The sequence below is a fragment of the Antedon bifida genome, chromosome 6 (genome assembly GCF_963402885.1).
Source record: "Antedon bifida chromosome 6, ecAntBifi1.1, whole genome shotgun sequence".
Classification (NCBI taxonomy): domain Eukaryota; kingdom Metazoa; phylum Echinodermata; class Crinoidea; order Comatulida; family Antedonidae; genus Antedon; species Antedon bifida.
The window spans coordinates 7,991,099-8,004,362 of record NC_136231.1 but is presented as its reverse complement, the minus strand read 5'-3'; the positions used below and the strand labels follow the sequence as shown (position 1 = coordinate 8,004,362).

The window sequence follows — 13,264 nt, the reverse complement described above, 5'->3', positions numbered from 1 at the left end:
TTGTTGTGTGCTTGGGCAATAGAGGGCGCCAACATCAAAAAATACTACACTGCTTCTTCAGAGTAGCTGATTTCGATTTGGATTGTGTGATTGGACGATCAGGGAACAAAGTCCGATGCTTAATTGTATTGCTTTTTAGGCATATCATTGACCAGCTCATTGGTCATTCTCTACTCTTACTGTCAAACTGTTTGTTTGTAACAGCACCGTGTTGAATCTATTATAACTTTGTTTCGGAAATTAATAATTAACGAAGATCACAACGGATAACAACATAATGAACTCATGGTTGTTTCGACGTCACACTTTAAGAAGTTAAGCAACCACGAAATAATTGTTTGAGGAAAAGTTTGGTTCCAGTCAAACAGGTGTCATTGGCACAACTTGTCTCAAGTTCCATTTGTTGACAGTGTGTTTATAATGTTCAGTTGAAATGAAATATTGTTGCCATCATGGGAGTTACACTTGGAAAACAAAAAAAGCAAACAAATCAACAGAAAGCCGTACAAACCTTTCGCAGAGCAGCTTTTACTGTTGCTGCATTTAAAAAGACGTCAACACGTCAGCAGGAGACACAGCCGACTATTAATGTACAAGGACCTACAAATGAATCAATTGAAAATAATACACCAATAAAGAATGAAATTGAAAACGATATTGTTGTTCATGACATTAAAGATAGCGTAAATGGAAATACAATCTACCTTGGAAAATCTACTGCTAGCTTGGTATCTACCAAATCTGGTTCTTCTAGAACGGTTGTTTTCAGAGACACGAGTAATGCTTGGGCAGCGTTAAGAGATGGACAATCACCGAATCCTGATGACATTCCTTCTACGGAATTAACCATGATTAGCTCTTCTCTCGGCGGACATAAAACGGTAGAGAGACGGAAAATTAGTTCTAATGATAAACCTATTTATAATTCTTCTGAACTCCCAGAACTTGCTTCAAAGACTGGTGAACATGAACACTTGGAGTTTTCTATCCCCTACGAACCACCTGGTGGTTGGAAATATGGAAAGGTAAGATAAGCAAACAAATTTTAAAATTTCGTTGCTGTATGATTGAATCACGCAGTGCGTTCGACGGGTGGTATAAATTCTGTTTAAAATATTATGTGGAGAATAATTGTCTTGATTTTCCAAATATTAGGCCTAAGTAATTTGGTAGTATAGATTTTAAATGCATTATTTTTTCTCAGTGTATATCTTATGACATCATGCCTACGTAGGCGTTTATAGGGTCGACTCTTTATCTATACTTCCGCAATAAGTTTGGTTTTATATATTTGTTTAAACGTCTCGTTTGTTATGTGTAAATTGTTTGGTTTGAATTATAAAGATGCACTGGTGCCGGAAAATTCTCGTATAAATGTAATGTGTTTGTATTGTTTCTCTTACTAAATTTGAAATTTAATAGTGATTAGGCCACTGGTAACTACAGTTATACATGCATCTGGGAATTAAGTGCACTAAACTGGCATCGTACTGGAAGAGGTGCAGCCGACTGTAAATGTCCCTCAATTGTCTTTGCTGATCAAAGTCAAATCAAATATTATTTTTCTTCAAGTAAGATAAAAAAGAATGATAAATAATGGTTAAACTATATATAGCCTACATAGCCTATATACAAAATCTCCACTCCCCGAAGAGAAACAGCAAGGAAAACAACAGTAATTATTATAATTCTCTAAATATTTTGTAATTCTGTCACATAAAAATTAGGCAAACTAACGTGTCTAGTATTTTAGAAAAATAGACATTACTGAAAGGTGCTGTTATTGATATAGGGCAATCGATACTTTGACATTGGTCACTGTAACTATGGATGCAGAAATCAAGGGAACCTGTATTATCACAATACCTTGTCTATTAATTACTATTGTTCTGCTATTAGGCCTACGACTTCTTGTCCAAACCATTGTTCAACAACATCTTTCATTGATCGTGCTGCAAACGATGGATTAGTACCGTCACAATAAAACTACGAGACAATCTTACCTAATAACCTAGGCTTAAAATACTTGAGACCAATGATTAAAGTGTTAATTATTAACTCCCACAGGCAGTGGTCTGTCAACTCAAATTTAATAAGCAATCTTAAAATGAAGGGTAGGCTTGATCAGTCACGTTCATTTTGTTAAAAATTTTCCACAAATAAGCCAAGCAAAATTAATACGATTTGTAAAGGGGAAATCTATTCTCTGGTAGGCCTACTTTAATATGAACATTATCAGTAAGAGATTCCTATAGCGGGATTATTTTGTATACAGTATATTTATTTCTATGTTTTTATAATGTAGGCCTATTGTTATTATGTACAACGTTACAAATCGTTACAGATTATTTTGTTAAAGAAATGATCTTTCCATGTACTGTAATTATATTACATAAACAACACTATCCAGGCTACGGTAATATCAATATAATTATAGCATATGTAACCATACCAATATGTAAGGTCTAATTTACATATTTATTTATTCTAAGATTTTGAATTGTCGTTTGGTGAAAAAAGAAGTTTACGTATATTATTAAATCCATAGTGTAATTTTAATAGATATTTTAAAATGTATATTTAAACCATCATACATTTTCAGTTAACTGCCTCCTTGGATGAAACGTTCAGCCAAGTGGCATGACAAATTATATATTTTAATCAATTGATATTCATATCGCTTTACTCCAATATGACATTTTACTAGCAGCTGCAAAAACACAGAAAATCGCAATGACAGGATATCAGACGATTAAAAAAAAAGAATGATCGAAAAAAAATAGTATCAATGTTCTAGGGTAACATTAAACTATGGATGAACCAGGTCAACCTATTAAACCTTCAGACTCATGTTGGAAAGATGTCTTATCGCAGTGGTTCGAGAGCTCACCTTTTAACACTATAAACTTTGAAGGTGGCTGATAAATGACTGAAATTATTTATCAAGACATATGGTACTTTACTGTTCCTAAATACCATATGGCCTAACTGCTATTGTGGAAGATAATCTTCTACATATATCATATATCTTTATTCCCAAAAATGTTAATTGAAAAAATAAAAATAAAAGTAATATATTATTGTTTAAATTATTATTTGACAAATGCGAAATACTGAACTTTCGCTTGTCTAGATTTAGATATAATAAAATATACATAATAATATGATATATAATAATATAGTAATATATTGAAAAGTATGTTCTTTTGCACACAATTTTCAATTGCTGATAATTAACTCAACATTACCTAATGATCTGTGGGAAAATAGTTCCTTGAACCATATGCCTAATTGTAAGAAATATAATAAAAAGAGAATCGATAAAATAATATTATTAAAGTAATATAATATTAAAATCTATATACATCCATGAGTCGTGGTATCCCATCCTCGTACCTTGGAAGTAAAACAAGAACACGTCGATGTTTAACATATATCAAACACGACCAAAATCCCAGAGGTAGGCCTACTTTCAATTCCCAACTTCACCACCAAAAAGACACTGAAAATATGTACAATTTAATGTGCACCAATCATTCAATAAAGTACTAACTTTGTTATCTTTATGTTGTAGGTAAGAAACGACAGAAATTGTTCTGTGTGCAATAAATCTTCTGGAGGAGAGCTGTTCCCTTGCCGAATATGTACCAAAGTGTTCCATGCACCATGTTTACGACGCTCCGGACATATACAGGACACTGCCTCATTACAACAGTTTAAACGAGCAAACATGAATATAGGATGGTCGTGTCACGATTGCGTAAGTAAAAGCTAATGCAATGAATATTTTATGATAGAGGAAAGGGGCTTAGAAAAAATGTGACAGAATATCTAAATTTGTCAATTCTCCGTTTTCTCACAGTCTTGCCTTAAATCAAATCAATACATCTTTCATAAGTTAGTTATTTGTGTTTGTTTTTTTGTTTATCTTTGATGTTTGAATTTACGCGCAATCGACATTTTATCTTCTACAGGCATTATTGTAAATGTATTGAATTACATTAATTAACTACTTTCTAAAAATGTTGTCGAAATTGACAACACTTGAATGTATTTGACAACATGTCAACTCGTGTTGGTGATTCAACCTCGTTTTGTGGTAGTAGGTCATTGCTATCATAATGTTAATATTCTTATCACAGAATAATATTTACCTATTTGTATTTGTCCTCATGAAAGTGATGTCATTAAACTCTTTATTAAAAACGTCATATTATATATAAGCACTCATAAATTACTTATTACGGCACTACTCACACATGGTTATTGTTATCAAAATGCGTCTCTATAATGTACCTTTTATTTAAATTTACTCATATTAAAACTCTTTTTATGTATGCAAGTCAAATGTATGGAATATGCGCCCGTGAACAGATTCTAATGAGTGCTCGAAACGAAACCGTAGATGTACACCCGCATCTTAGTAATGTATTATATGAAAATTGTGTTTTAGTTTCATATGCACAAGCCGTAATACAGAATATCATGTGTATCACATGTGACGTATGTACGATGTAGGCATTCTCGGTACTGTTTATCTAAATTTGTCCAGTATCAATTGTCATCATCACATCAAATTATGATACTGAAAAGAGTCCTACTAACAATTAAAATAACATAATAATATCATATATAGATTAAAGAAAAACAAATATATTATTCAAATCTTGTTTTGTATTTGGCGACTAATTTTCTTCTATTTCATTCTCATGTAAAATTAGTAAATAAAGTATGCTATCTAGAATTTTCCGGTTCCAGGTTTAACTTGACATGGTTTACAAAATGTGTTGTTTACTCTTTTGTTATTTATTATATTTGCTTATTTTTCCTAACTTATTTACTTAGGAGAGCTTAAACAATCTATTAGATGAAGAGGATATGTTCGAGTTGATGGATTCATTTGAAAAATGTGACGTAGACTCAGGTATTATTAATTCATTATTATTAACTCTATTATTCTTTGGACTTGCACATGTATGGACTCTAACCTTACGGTTTTCATTAAATAGATCATTCCATCCTATTCATTCTAAATACCTTATTTTTCAAACTTTTGCATTCTTCTTACTCATCTCATTCATTTTTGTCTTGGTGAAAAGGGAGGGTATTTTATATTCCTGAGTTTATAGCCTCTCTACACGAACACGAACACGAGATTTATAGAATAATTACAACTGTACAACAAAGTACGTTTTTAATCAATTTTTATCGTCTTTTATTAGGCATTTTGTTAATTATTTTATATATTTAAATTACTTTTTTTAAATGTAAAATAATGAATGCAATGTTTTTATTACAATTACTTTTAACATTGTAAGATATAAACGAGAGAAAAAATATGTTTAAAAAATATAATATTTATAACAGAGTATGATAATAAAAGTGGGACGAACCCACACAAGACAAAAAAAAAACTCTATTAATCTTTAGTTATCAGTATATATTCAATTATTATTTCGGAAATTGCAATGCATTGCAAGAGGACATTAGGTTACGTCCAGTACTTAATTTTGCCATTTTCGGTCAATTTTAAAATCGTGAATCCGCCACTGAGCTTACGGTTGAAATATATCCAATCCGTGATCAAATCTCTACATAAACTGTTCTCATGCTTTTATACATGAAACATGTCAATAATGGCACCGATTACATTGATTTTAGTCATTATACTCGAGTCACACGAGGATCGTGACGAACGAGAACAACGACGACGATTGTTTATCTTTTATATTTAACCTTATTTATAGAGGGTGACCCTAAACAGCGTACATGTTGACAATCTACGGGCCCTCACGAGTTAAGTGTCTGTGTGTGACAGTGACTAGTAACCCCTACTCGTCTCGAAAGATGTACTAGGTTTTAAAGTGCACATAAGTCAGATGTGTACACACACCGAGACGATGATTACGATGAAGACAAAGATGATGAGGGCAACGATGATGATGACAATGGGTGACGTTGACAATGGCATAATAATATGATGATGATGAAGGCGACGATAACAACACAGCGATGGCGATGACGAAGTGATGATTATACAGTAACGATAATATTAATGATATAACAACGTAAATTCGGTGAATGCACTTTGAGATCATTTTTTGTTAAAGAAAATAACAAATAACTGATAATGGTTATTATTCAATTCAATTCAATTCAATTTCTTTTTATTTCGGAAATATCATCCATATTAATAAACTTATAAACAGAAAAGGAAAAATCGTAAACTCTAAACTAAGTATATAGAATGCTTCTCCATCTATTATGATAATGGTAAAACAGTTTGGAACAGCTGTGCAGTATATCTTATGATTATATATTTCTGACCAAGGAGAGAAAGTCAAAACCTCAATTTTATTGCGTGGAAATGAAAATCAATAACTGTTGATATAATTAAAATTAATTATACACAAATACACCAAATAAGGTAACTAATAATTTGATGTAGAATGCTAAAACCATACTATAATTTCCAGGGGAAATTGCAAGAATTTCCTTTTCTACAACGAGGTATTTCTAATCATTAAATCATATTTTCTAGGTCACTTTGATGTCGTGCGCAAATGTTTTCGGTTAATAATACTACACATTAAAGATTCTTTTTTTTGCACATGAGGTGGCATGCGAAGAGTAAAAGTAATCATTTAAAATTCCGGTGAATTACTTACCATACCAGACATGCGTTCATTTAAAATTTCTATTTGTTTGTAGACATTATTGGTTAAACATTGCATTTTAGATTATGTATAGGCCTATATATATATGATTTTAGGATTAGAAGCAAAGCAAAAAACTGTCTAAACAAAGTCTAGTAACAATACAGAATCAATAGTGATTGTTTAACGGGGGTTGTCACCAGTTCTATAAACTTGATTGTAATAGACACACAACACTATTTGAAACTTTATGGTTCGAGAAGCTAGATTATTGTTCGTACAGAATTCCACTATTCGCTAACTCGGATCGATTCGATAGTATGCCTATAATCAATTAATATAATAATATTTTATTTAAAGATAACTTTCAGACCGATTAGAGTTAGGGTGTACTGATAATTGGGAGTTCGGTCGTTTTTCCCATCGAAATGTTTGTTTCTGAAGTTCGATGACTACAATATTAAGGAAAATAGAATAGGTATACGTGTGTGTGTACAATTAGTAAGATCAACAAATCTCTACCAAGCGTATGAATCTAACAAACAATTAGACCAGGGAAGAGAGAGTGGAAGAGAAATGCAGAATTGTAAAAGGTAGTGCTGCAGGAAGAAGACCCTCGAATACGAAAACTTGGAGTGGAGTTGTGGCTTGGTGGTTATGATGCTTGGCTACCACTCCAAGGGTCCTGGGTTCAAGTCTCGTCACATGTCAGGATTTTTTCTAATGACAAATTACAACTCCACTCCTAAAGACTTGTAATAAGACTTTGTTTATGTAGAGCATCTTGTATATATGTTTGTCTTGTGAACAGGATTGCCATCTTTAAGAAGGATAGTGAATGATGGTTATCTTTGGCAATTGCCTAAATATATAATTTAAAAAAATTAATCTCCACTCCCAAAGACTTTGTTTATGTAGAGCATCTTGTGTATATGTTTGTCTAATGATCAGCAATTGCTGGATGGATCACCCTCATTAAATATAGTGTCAAAAAAAATGAAGTCAATAAAACAAAGATGAGGAGTAGGGTATTGGTTTTACTCAAGCTGGAAATAGAAAATTTCAACTTATTTTTCTTCCACAGATGCGGAAATTTCAGTTGAAGAATTCTTGAAATACAAACGGAATTTGATCAAGGAGAATGAGGGACGTGAAATGACAGCCGATGAGGAGGATGACGAACTGGTGTTATTTCGCGCCATCGACACTGACATGACTGGCTCTTTGACTTGGTGGGAATTTTTGAATCACGAATCTGTCAGGCATTTAGCTTCACTACCAAAGGTATTTGAGCTTTAAATTACCATAAATCTTAAAGCTCTGTCTACACTATCAATTGAAAGAAACTTTGTAACAAAATCTAGTCAGCAATATACCGACCTTAATGGTGCTGAAAATCTTATGACTTGATGGTAGAGTGTTAGACTTATCCTAACTGCATTGCAATACCATTGGTTGAATTCGGTTCTAAAAATGTGATGTCATATTATATTGACATGATGGGCATATCACCACCATACTTGAGCACATCACACTTTTTTGTCAAACAAGTTCGATAATGCAGACAGAGCTTAACAGTTGTCTACAGACCTCTTATGTCGACTCTCCACATAAATACATGTTCCTATTTGTACTTTACATTAGTTGCATTTGGTGAACCTGTTGGCACCGAAAGAGATTCAACGAGCAAGAGAGACATTCAGAGCCTTTGATACAGACGGTGATGGAAGCATCACGGATTACGAAGCTAAGAGAGCTTACAAAAGATGGTATTCAAACTTCATTTCAGACCCCGAAACTATGGTACCAAGGCAAAAGTAAGATTCATTTATAACTTAAAGATGAACAATATGTATGCAATTAAAGTATTGTAAAATGTGCTGTATACACAAACCGTTTCGTTGTTCTACCATCTCTACTATAAGGCCTATATTACTTACACAGTTTACGTGAGGCTGATAAAACTGACATAATTTTCTGGTGTGATGTAGTATGTACTCAGAGAGATTTGGGAGAACGTTGCCATGCGTATTACAAGTGCACTAACATTTGAATATTTACGCTTGAGTGATCATGAGTACAGGTGAAAATATTTAAAATAACAATAATATTTTCTATATTTATTCACTCAGAAGTCGCATCAGTAGCGCTGTTTCAATGACAAATAGCATAGATTTATCTAGACACGTTTCATCAAATACCCGTATGTTGATGAGTGCTGACGAGGACGATTCGGGGTATGTATTTTAAAATGTCATGTATAGGCAATTTTAATTTTTTTCTTTACTTTTAAATTTCAAGTCAAATGAAACAGAACTTCCTATCAATTCGTGCGATGCCGATTGTCATGAATTTCTGTACATAAATGTTTTATTTATTAGGCCAATACAATAAAATTGTCCCCTTGATTCTCTTCTTGAATAAGAATATAATGCCTTCTTGCTAAAATACCATTATGATAACATTAATCTATGATACACATCGCATATTTTAACTTTTTTTTTTATCATGTTTAATCATTTGATATTATTTTATATACCACAGTACCGTATCATGGGAGGAGTATTTAAACGAACAAGCATTGTACATCATTGCGGCACGTCCGAACGTTGGCCCGATAGAGTTGAAGAAAAAACCATTTTCTAAAGTTTAAAACCTTACACTACCGGAGGCAACTTTCCCTGCTAAGAGAAATAAGTGTTACATAATTCAGAATTAAATTGAAAAAAATCCTTTTTTATAGACAACCAAAGCCTTTAATATTGTACATTATTCCATTAACAAAATGTTCATAGAAAATTAAAGATCTTTTCGGAAAGAAGTCGGTGTAACATTAAATTGTTTTAAATTAACGTTTGAAGTAAATTCTGAAGGCAAACGTCTCAAATGCCCGGTTATAGCCCCACTTGCTTGACAGTGATGATAGTGCAGGGTTGGTAAAAGTTATATACACATCACTTCAGCAATTATATACATTTTTATTTGTATTCATGGTTCATAAGTGTAAATATAAACTGTATATTATATAATATTTTGATCAGGAAAAGAAAATGTTGAATGTGTAAAAAATGTAACTGCTAGTATTAAGTAGTATTGTAAACTAAAATCATATCAGGAAAATGATAAAATCTATGTTATTTAAATGAATGGAATAGAACGCTGTGTTCCCTCTTTCAAAACAGTCTGTTGATACAGTAATATATGTTTGTAGTGATGAACTATGATTGAAGCAAGCAAAAAGATATAAAATAATAGTTTTATCTCAAAAAAAGAAAAATAGTGTACATTAACAATATGATAAAAGGGCACTATGCCATTACGTACCTTAATTACTAATACATCTTCAATTGTCAAACTTATACTGTATAATTCTAAATAAATTTGGATTTTCTGTATTATATATAGTAATGGTGTAGACAGTGGTTTATTTTTCATAATTTTAATGACAATGACATTTAATTTTTAAAAACATGCACGTACGTTAAATACGATCACAAAAATGTATGCCATCCTATGACCTGATGCCTATGCTTATAGTGCTGAGTTGTGCCTATTATGTGTCATATAGAATATATACAGTATACTGTATATCTATATACAGTGTAGCATAGGTGAAAATTCAGGTTATTATGTATAATATAACTTAATCTGCCAATTGTGAATATTATTATTTAATTTTAGTTACTAAAGCTCCAAACAAAGCTGGGCACAAAGCTACATTACTGTTATTAACAGCTCAAAATAAATCAAATATCTTAAATGTACATAACTGAAAACATAGCCTATCTACAGTATATACGTTTAGAAGCACCATTTACATAATAACAAAATTACCAGTATAAATTATCACAGGCCGAAAGACCTTTCAATTAATTATAAATAATAAGAAAACATAAACAATAAGAAATATTTTCATGGTAGATATTATGCTATGTTACCTTTGGTACCAGGCTTAGTATAAAATAACATGAAAACAAACATAAACAACATGAAAGACATTTAAAATAATTATAAATAATAAGAAATCATAAATAATAATATCAATATAACAATAACATCCTTGGCGGAGGTAATGTTTGGCGTGTGGCGCAGTGTGTTGGATGTTGGACTACTGATCGTGAGATCGTGGTTCGAATCCAACTCTCACTGCATTCCTTGTATCTTTAGGCAAGATACTTTACTTAAGTTTGCCTCTCTCCACCCATGTGTATAAATGGGAACCTGGTTAGATCAAGACACAACTTTGCGCTGATTACTAGCTGCATTATGGGAGTACTGTATGTTTCCATACGTGTTTGATCCAAACAAATTTTCAGCGCTTAGAGGTTTCACAACATTATGCGCTATATAAATCCAGGATATTATTATTTTCAGGGTACAGATGTTATGCTATGATGTTTTAGTGTACCCGGCATAGTATGTAATAACACTAAATATATAGATACACATTAAAATATGTATTTATATATGTAGTGATTTAGTAAGGAACAGGCTTTATTCGATTTTGGATTTTACTACTAAGTACACATTGACATTTTAATACTAAATATCTTTAAAATGTTATAAATATGTATAATAAGCACAATTATAAAAATACAAACTTTTTGATTTCTAGTACTATTATATAAAACATGGTAAAAAGTCTATTTAAAATTTACATTAAAAACTTACTAAAAATATATTTTATATATTTATGAAAAAAGTATAAATTCTAGTTTATTGCAGAAGCTGACTTGCATAGAAAAATATGTTTGCGGTATTTAAAAAATATAATTATAATTATACTCGTAATATAATAGAAAAGAGAAAAATATAAACTTGTCCAGAAAACAAGTCCTAAAAATTGTGTATATATTGAATATAAAAACATACCTACTTTGTGGCAGATACAGTTAAACCCTGCATAAGAACTTTGAGAAATGCTTTGTAAACAACTTAATTGTTTGTGAGAATAGAATAGTTACATAGCAAATTTGTTGCACTCTCATTTCTGATTGGTTAATTTAAACCTATGCTAAAGTAGTAGTCTGGGAAAAACAACAGACTGACCAAGACATACATTATCACGATAAATTAATCAATATTAAGTGCATAGCGCTACTTCCAATATAAATATTAAGAAATCCCTAATACGGCCGTGATAAGTGATAGGTATAGCGGACAATAGTAAAACAAAATCGTGATTTTCTGAATCAGAAGAAAAAATCCACATGACAGAATCTTACTCACTGTGCTTATTAATATTTGTATAAACATTTTTACTTTCTTGTGTGATTACATATTCTGTATACAATATTTTGGAGAACATGATGACTTTATTTGTAATTTGAATAAATCTCAAAAGCATCCAAATAACAGCGAACAGTATTGAAGCAAAACTCATACTGGCTCTACAAGAAAAAAAATAGATATGGTTATTGGAAAAAATAAATGATTAAACTTTACATATATAAAATGTAAACATTTATGAATTTAAACAAAATGCAATTGGGTAGAATATTGTTGACTGACTGATCTTTATTCAACGACATCATTCATTATTTGTTTTATAAGACAAAGTAAACATATTAATATTCAATTAACCAGCTTCTTCCATGGATCTGATGTTGAAGACATGCAATAAAGTGGAGGTCAGCTTTTGACCTCTGAAGAAAGCAGTTACAGACGACTATGGTTATAAACAGCTAACTCTACATGTTTGTTAAACAACACTTTCTGTCTCTCATTAACCATGCCTATCGCACAATAAGCTTTATAAAAAAACATGTTGATTCGGGCATTTACCCATTAAGGATACACTGTGGCGCAGTGGTTAGAGCATTGGACTTGCAATCAAGAGGTTGTCGGTTCAAGCCCCGGCTCGGTCACTGCAGTGTTGACTCCTTGAGCAAGATTCTTTATCCACATTGTTCCTCCCCACCCAGGTGATAGAAATGGGTACCGGTATGTAAAAAGTACTGGGAAGGTAAATCAGACTCGTTTGTGCGGGAGGAGTGGCGTACCCCCCACAAACATACACACTTAGTGGAGTCTGGCCCAAACGCTAAGGAAATGGAGATGGGCACCACGGCCGTTAGCATTAGCTTAGGTTTCGACTTTACCTTTACCTTTTTACCCATTAAAATGGGAGAAAATAATTAAGACCACATGATATAAAATCAACCAGTCAAATGGCAAGGATACACTGTTTATAAACTTTTCTTACCACTGGTGACACCATATTTGGTTTGCTCCGCCTGAATTTTCTAATTGTGTGGAAAACATCAACAATTTGTTCATGTTGCAATTGTTGGAGAACACTGTGAATGGTACAGAATACACCACATCTTTCCATTCCATTTCTAGTAAAAAAATAATAATTTATGTAGATTCATTCATATATACATTCTATAATGTTTACAGTATAATAGGCATATGCTGTGACAGTGTTACATATGTATCACATGTGGCAAAGACCTAACCTTAACATATCACAGGCGCCACATGTGATACCTATGACACTGTATTGTAGAATTTGCCTGTGACACTGGACATATAATGCCATATGTGGAGAGAATTGGGTGTATTAATGTGTTGCAGTAAGCACTGAATCATGGAGTAAAGTTGTC

General features: G+C 32.1%; 2 protein-coding genes across 2 annotated transcripts in view; one reads left to right on the top strand and one right to left on the bottom strand.

Moving 5' to 3' along the window:
- Nucleotides 1-137: 137 nt before the first annotated feature.
- Nucleotides 138-9,355, top strand: LOC144845583 (PHD finger protein 24-like). Its single transcript, XM_078703014.1, has 7 exons — nt 138-1,025; nt 3,575-3,760; nt 4,846-4,924; nt 7,741-7,940; nt 8,301-8,473; nt 8,789-8,893; nt 9,201-9,355. Exons 1-7 carry the CDS (start codon nt 453-455, stop codon nt 9,307-9,309), a joined length of 1,425 nt encoding a protein of 474 aa, XP_078559140.1. The 5' UTR covers nt 138-452; the 3' UTR covers nt 9,310-9,355.
- A 477-nt stretch (nt 9,356-9,832) lies between these two features.
- The window catches only part of LOC144845569 (receptor-type tyrosine-protein phosphatase delta-like), a 45,281-nt gene continuing 41,849 nt past the window's right edge, over nt 9,833-13,264 (bottom strand). The window contains exons 41-42 of the mRNA XM_078702992.1: nt 12,862-12,997; nt 9,833-12,046 (exon numbers count right to left, since the gene is read on the bottom strand). Coding sequence (XP_078559118.1) covers nt 11,972-12,046; nt 12,862-12,997 — 211 coding nt within the window. The 3' untranslated portion in view covers nt 9,833-11,971. The remainder of the gene's footprint in view (nt 12,047-12,861; nt 12,998-13,264) is intronic.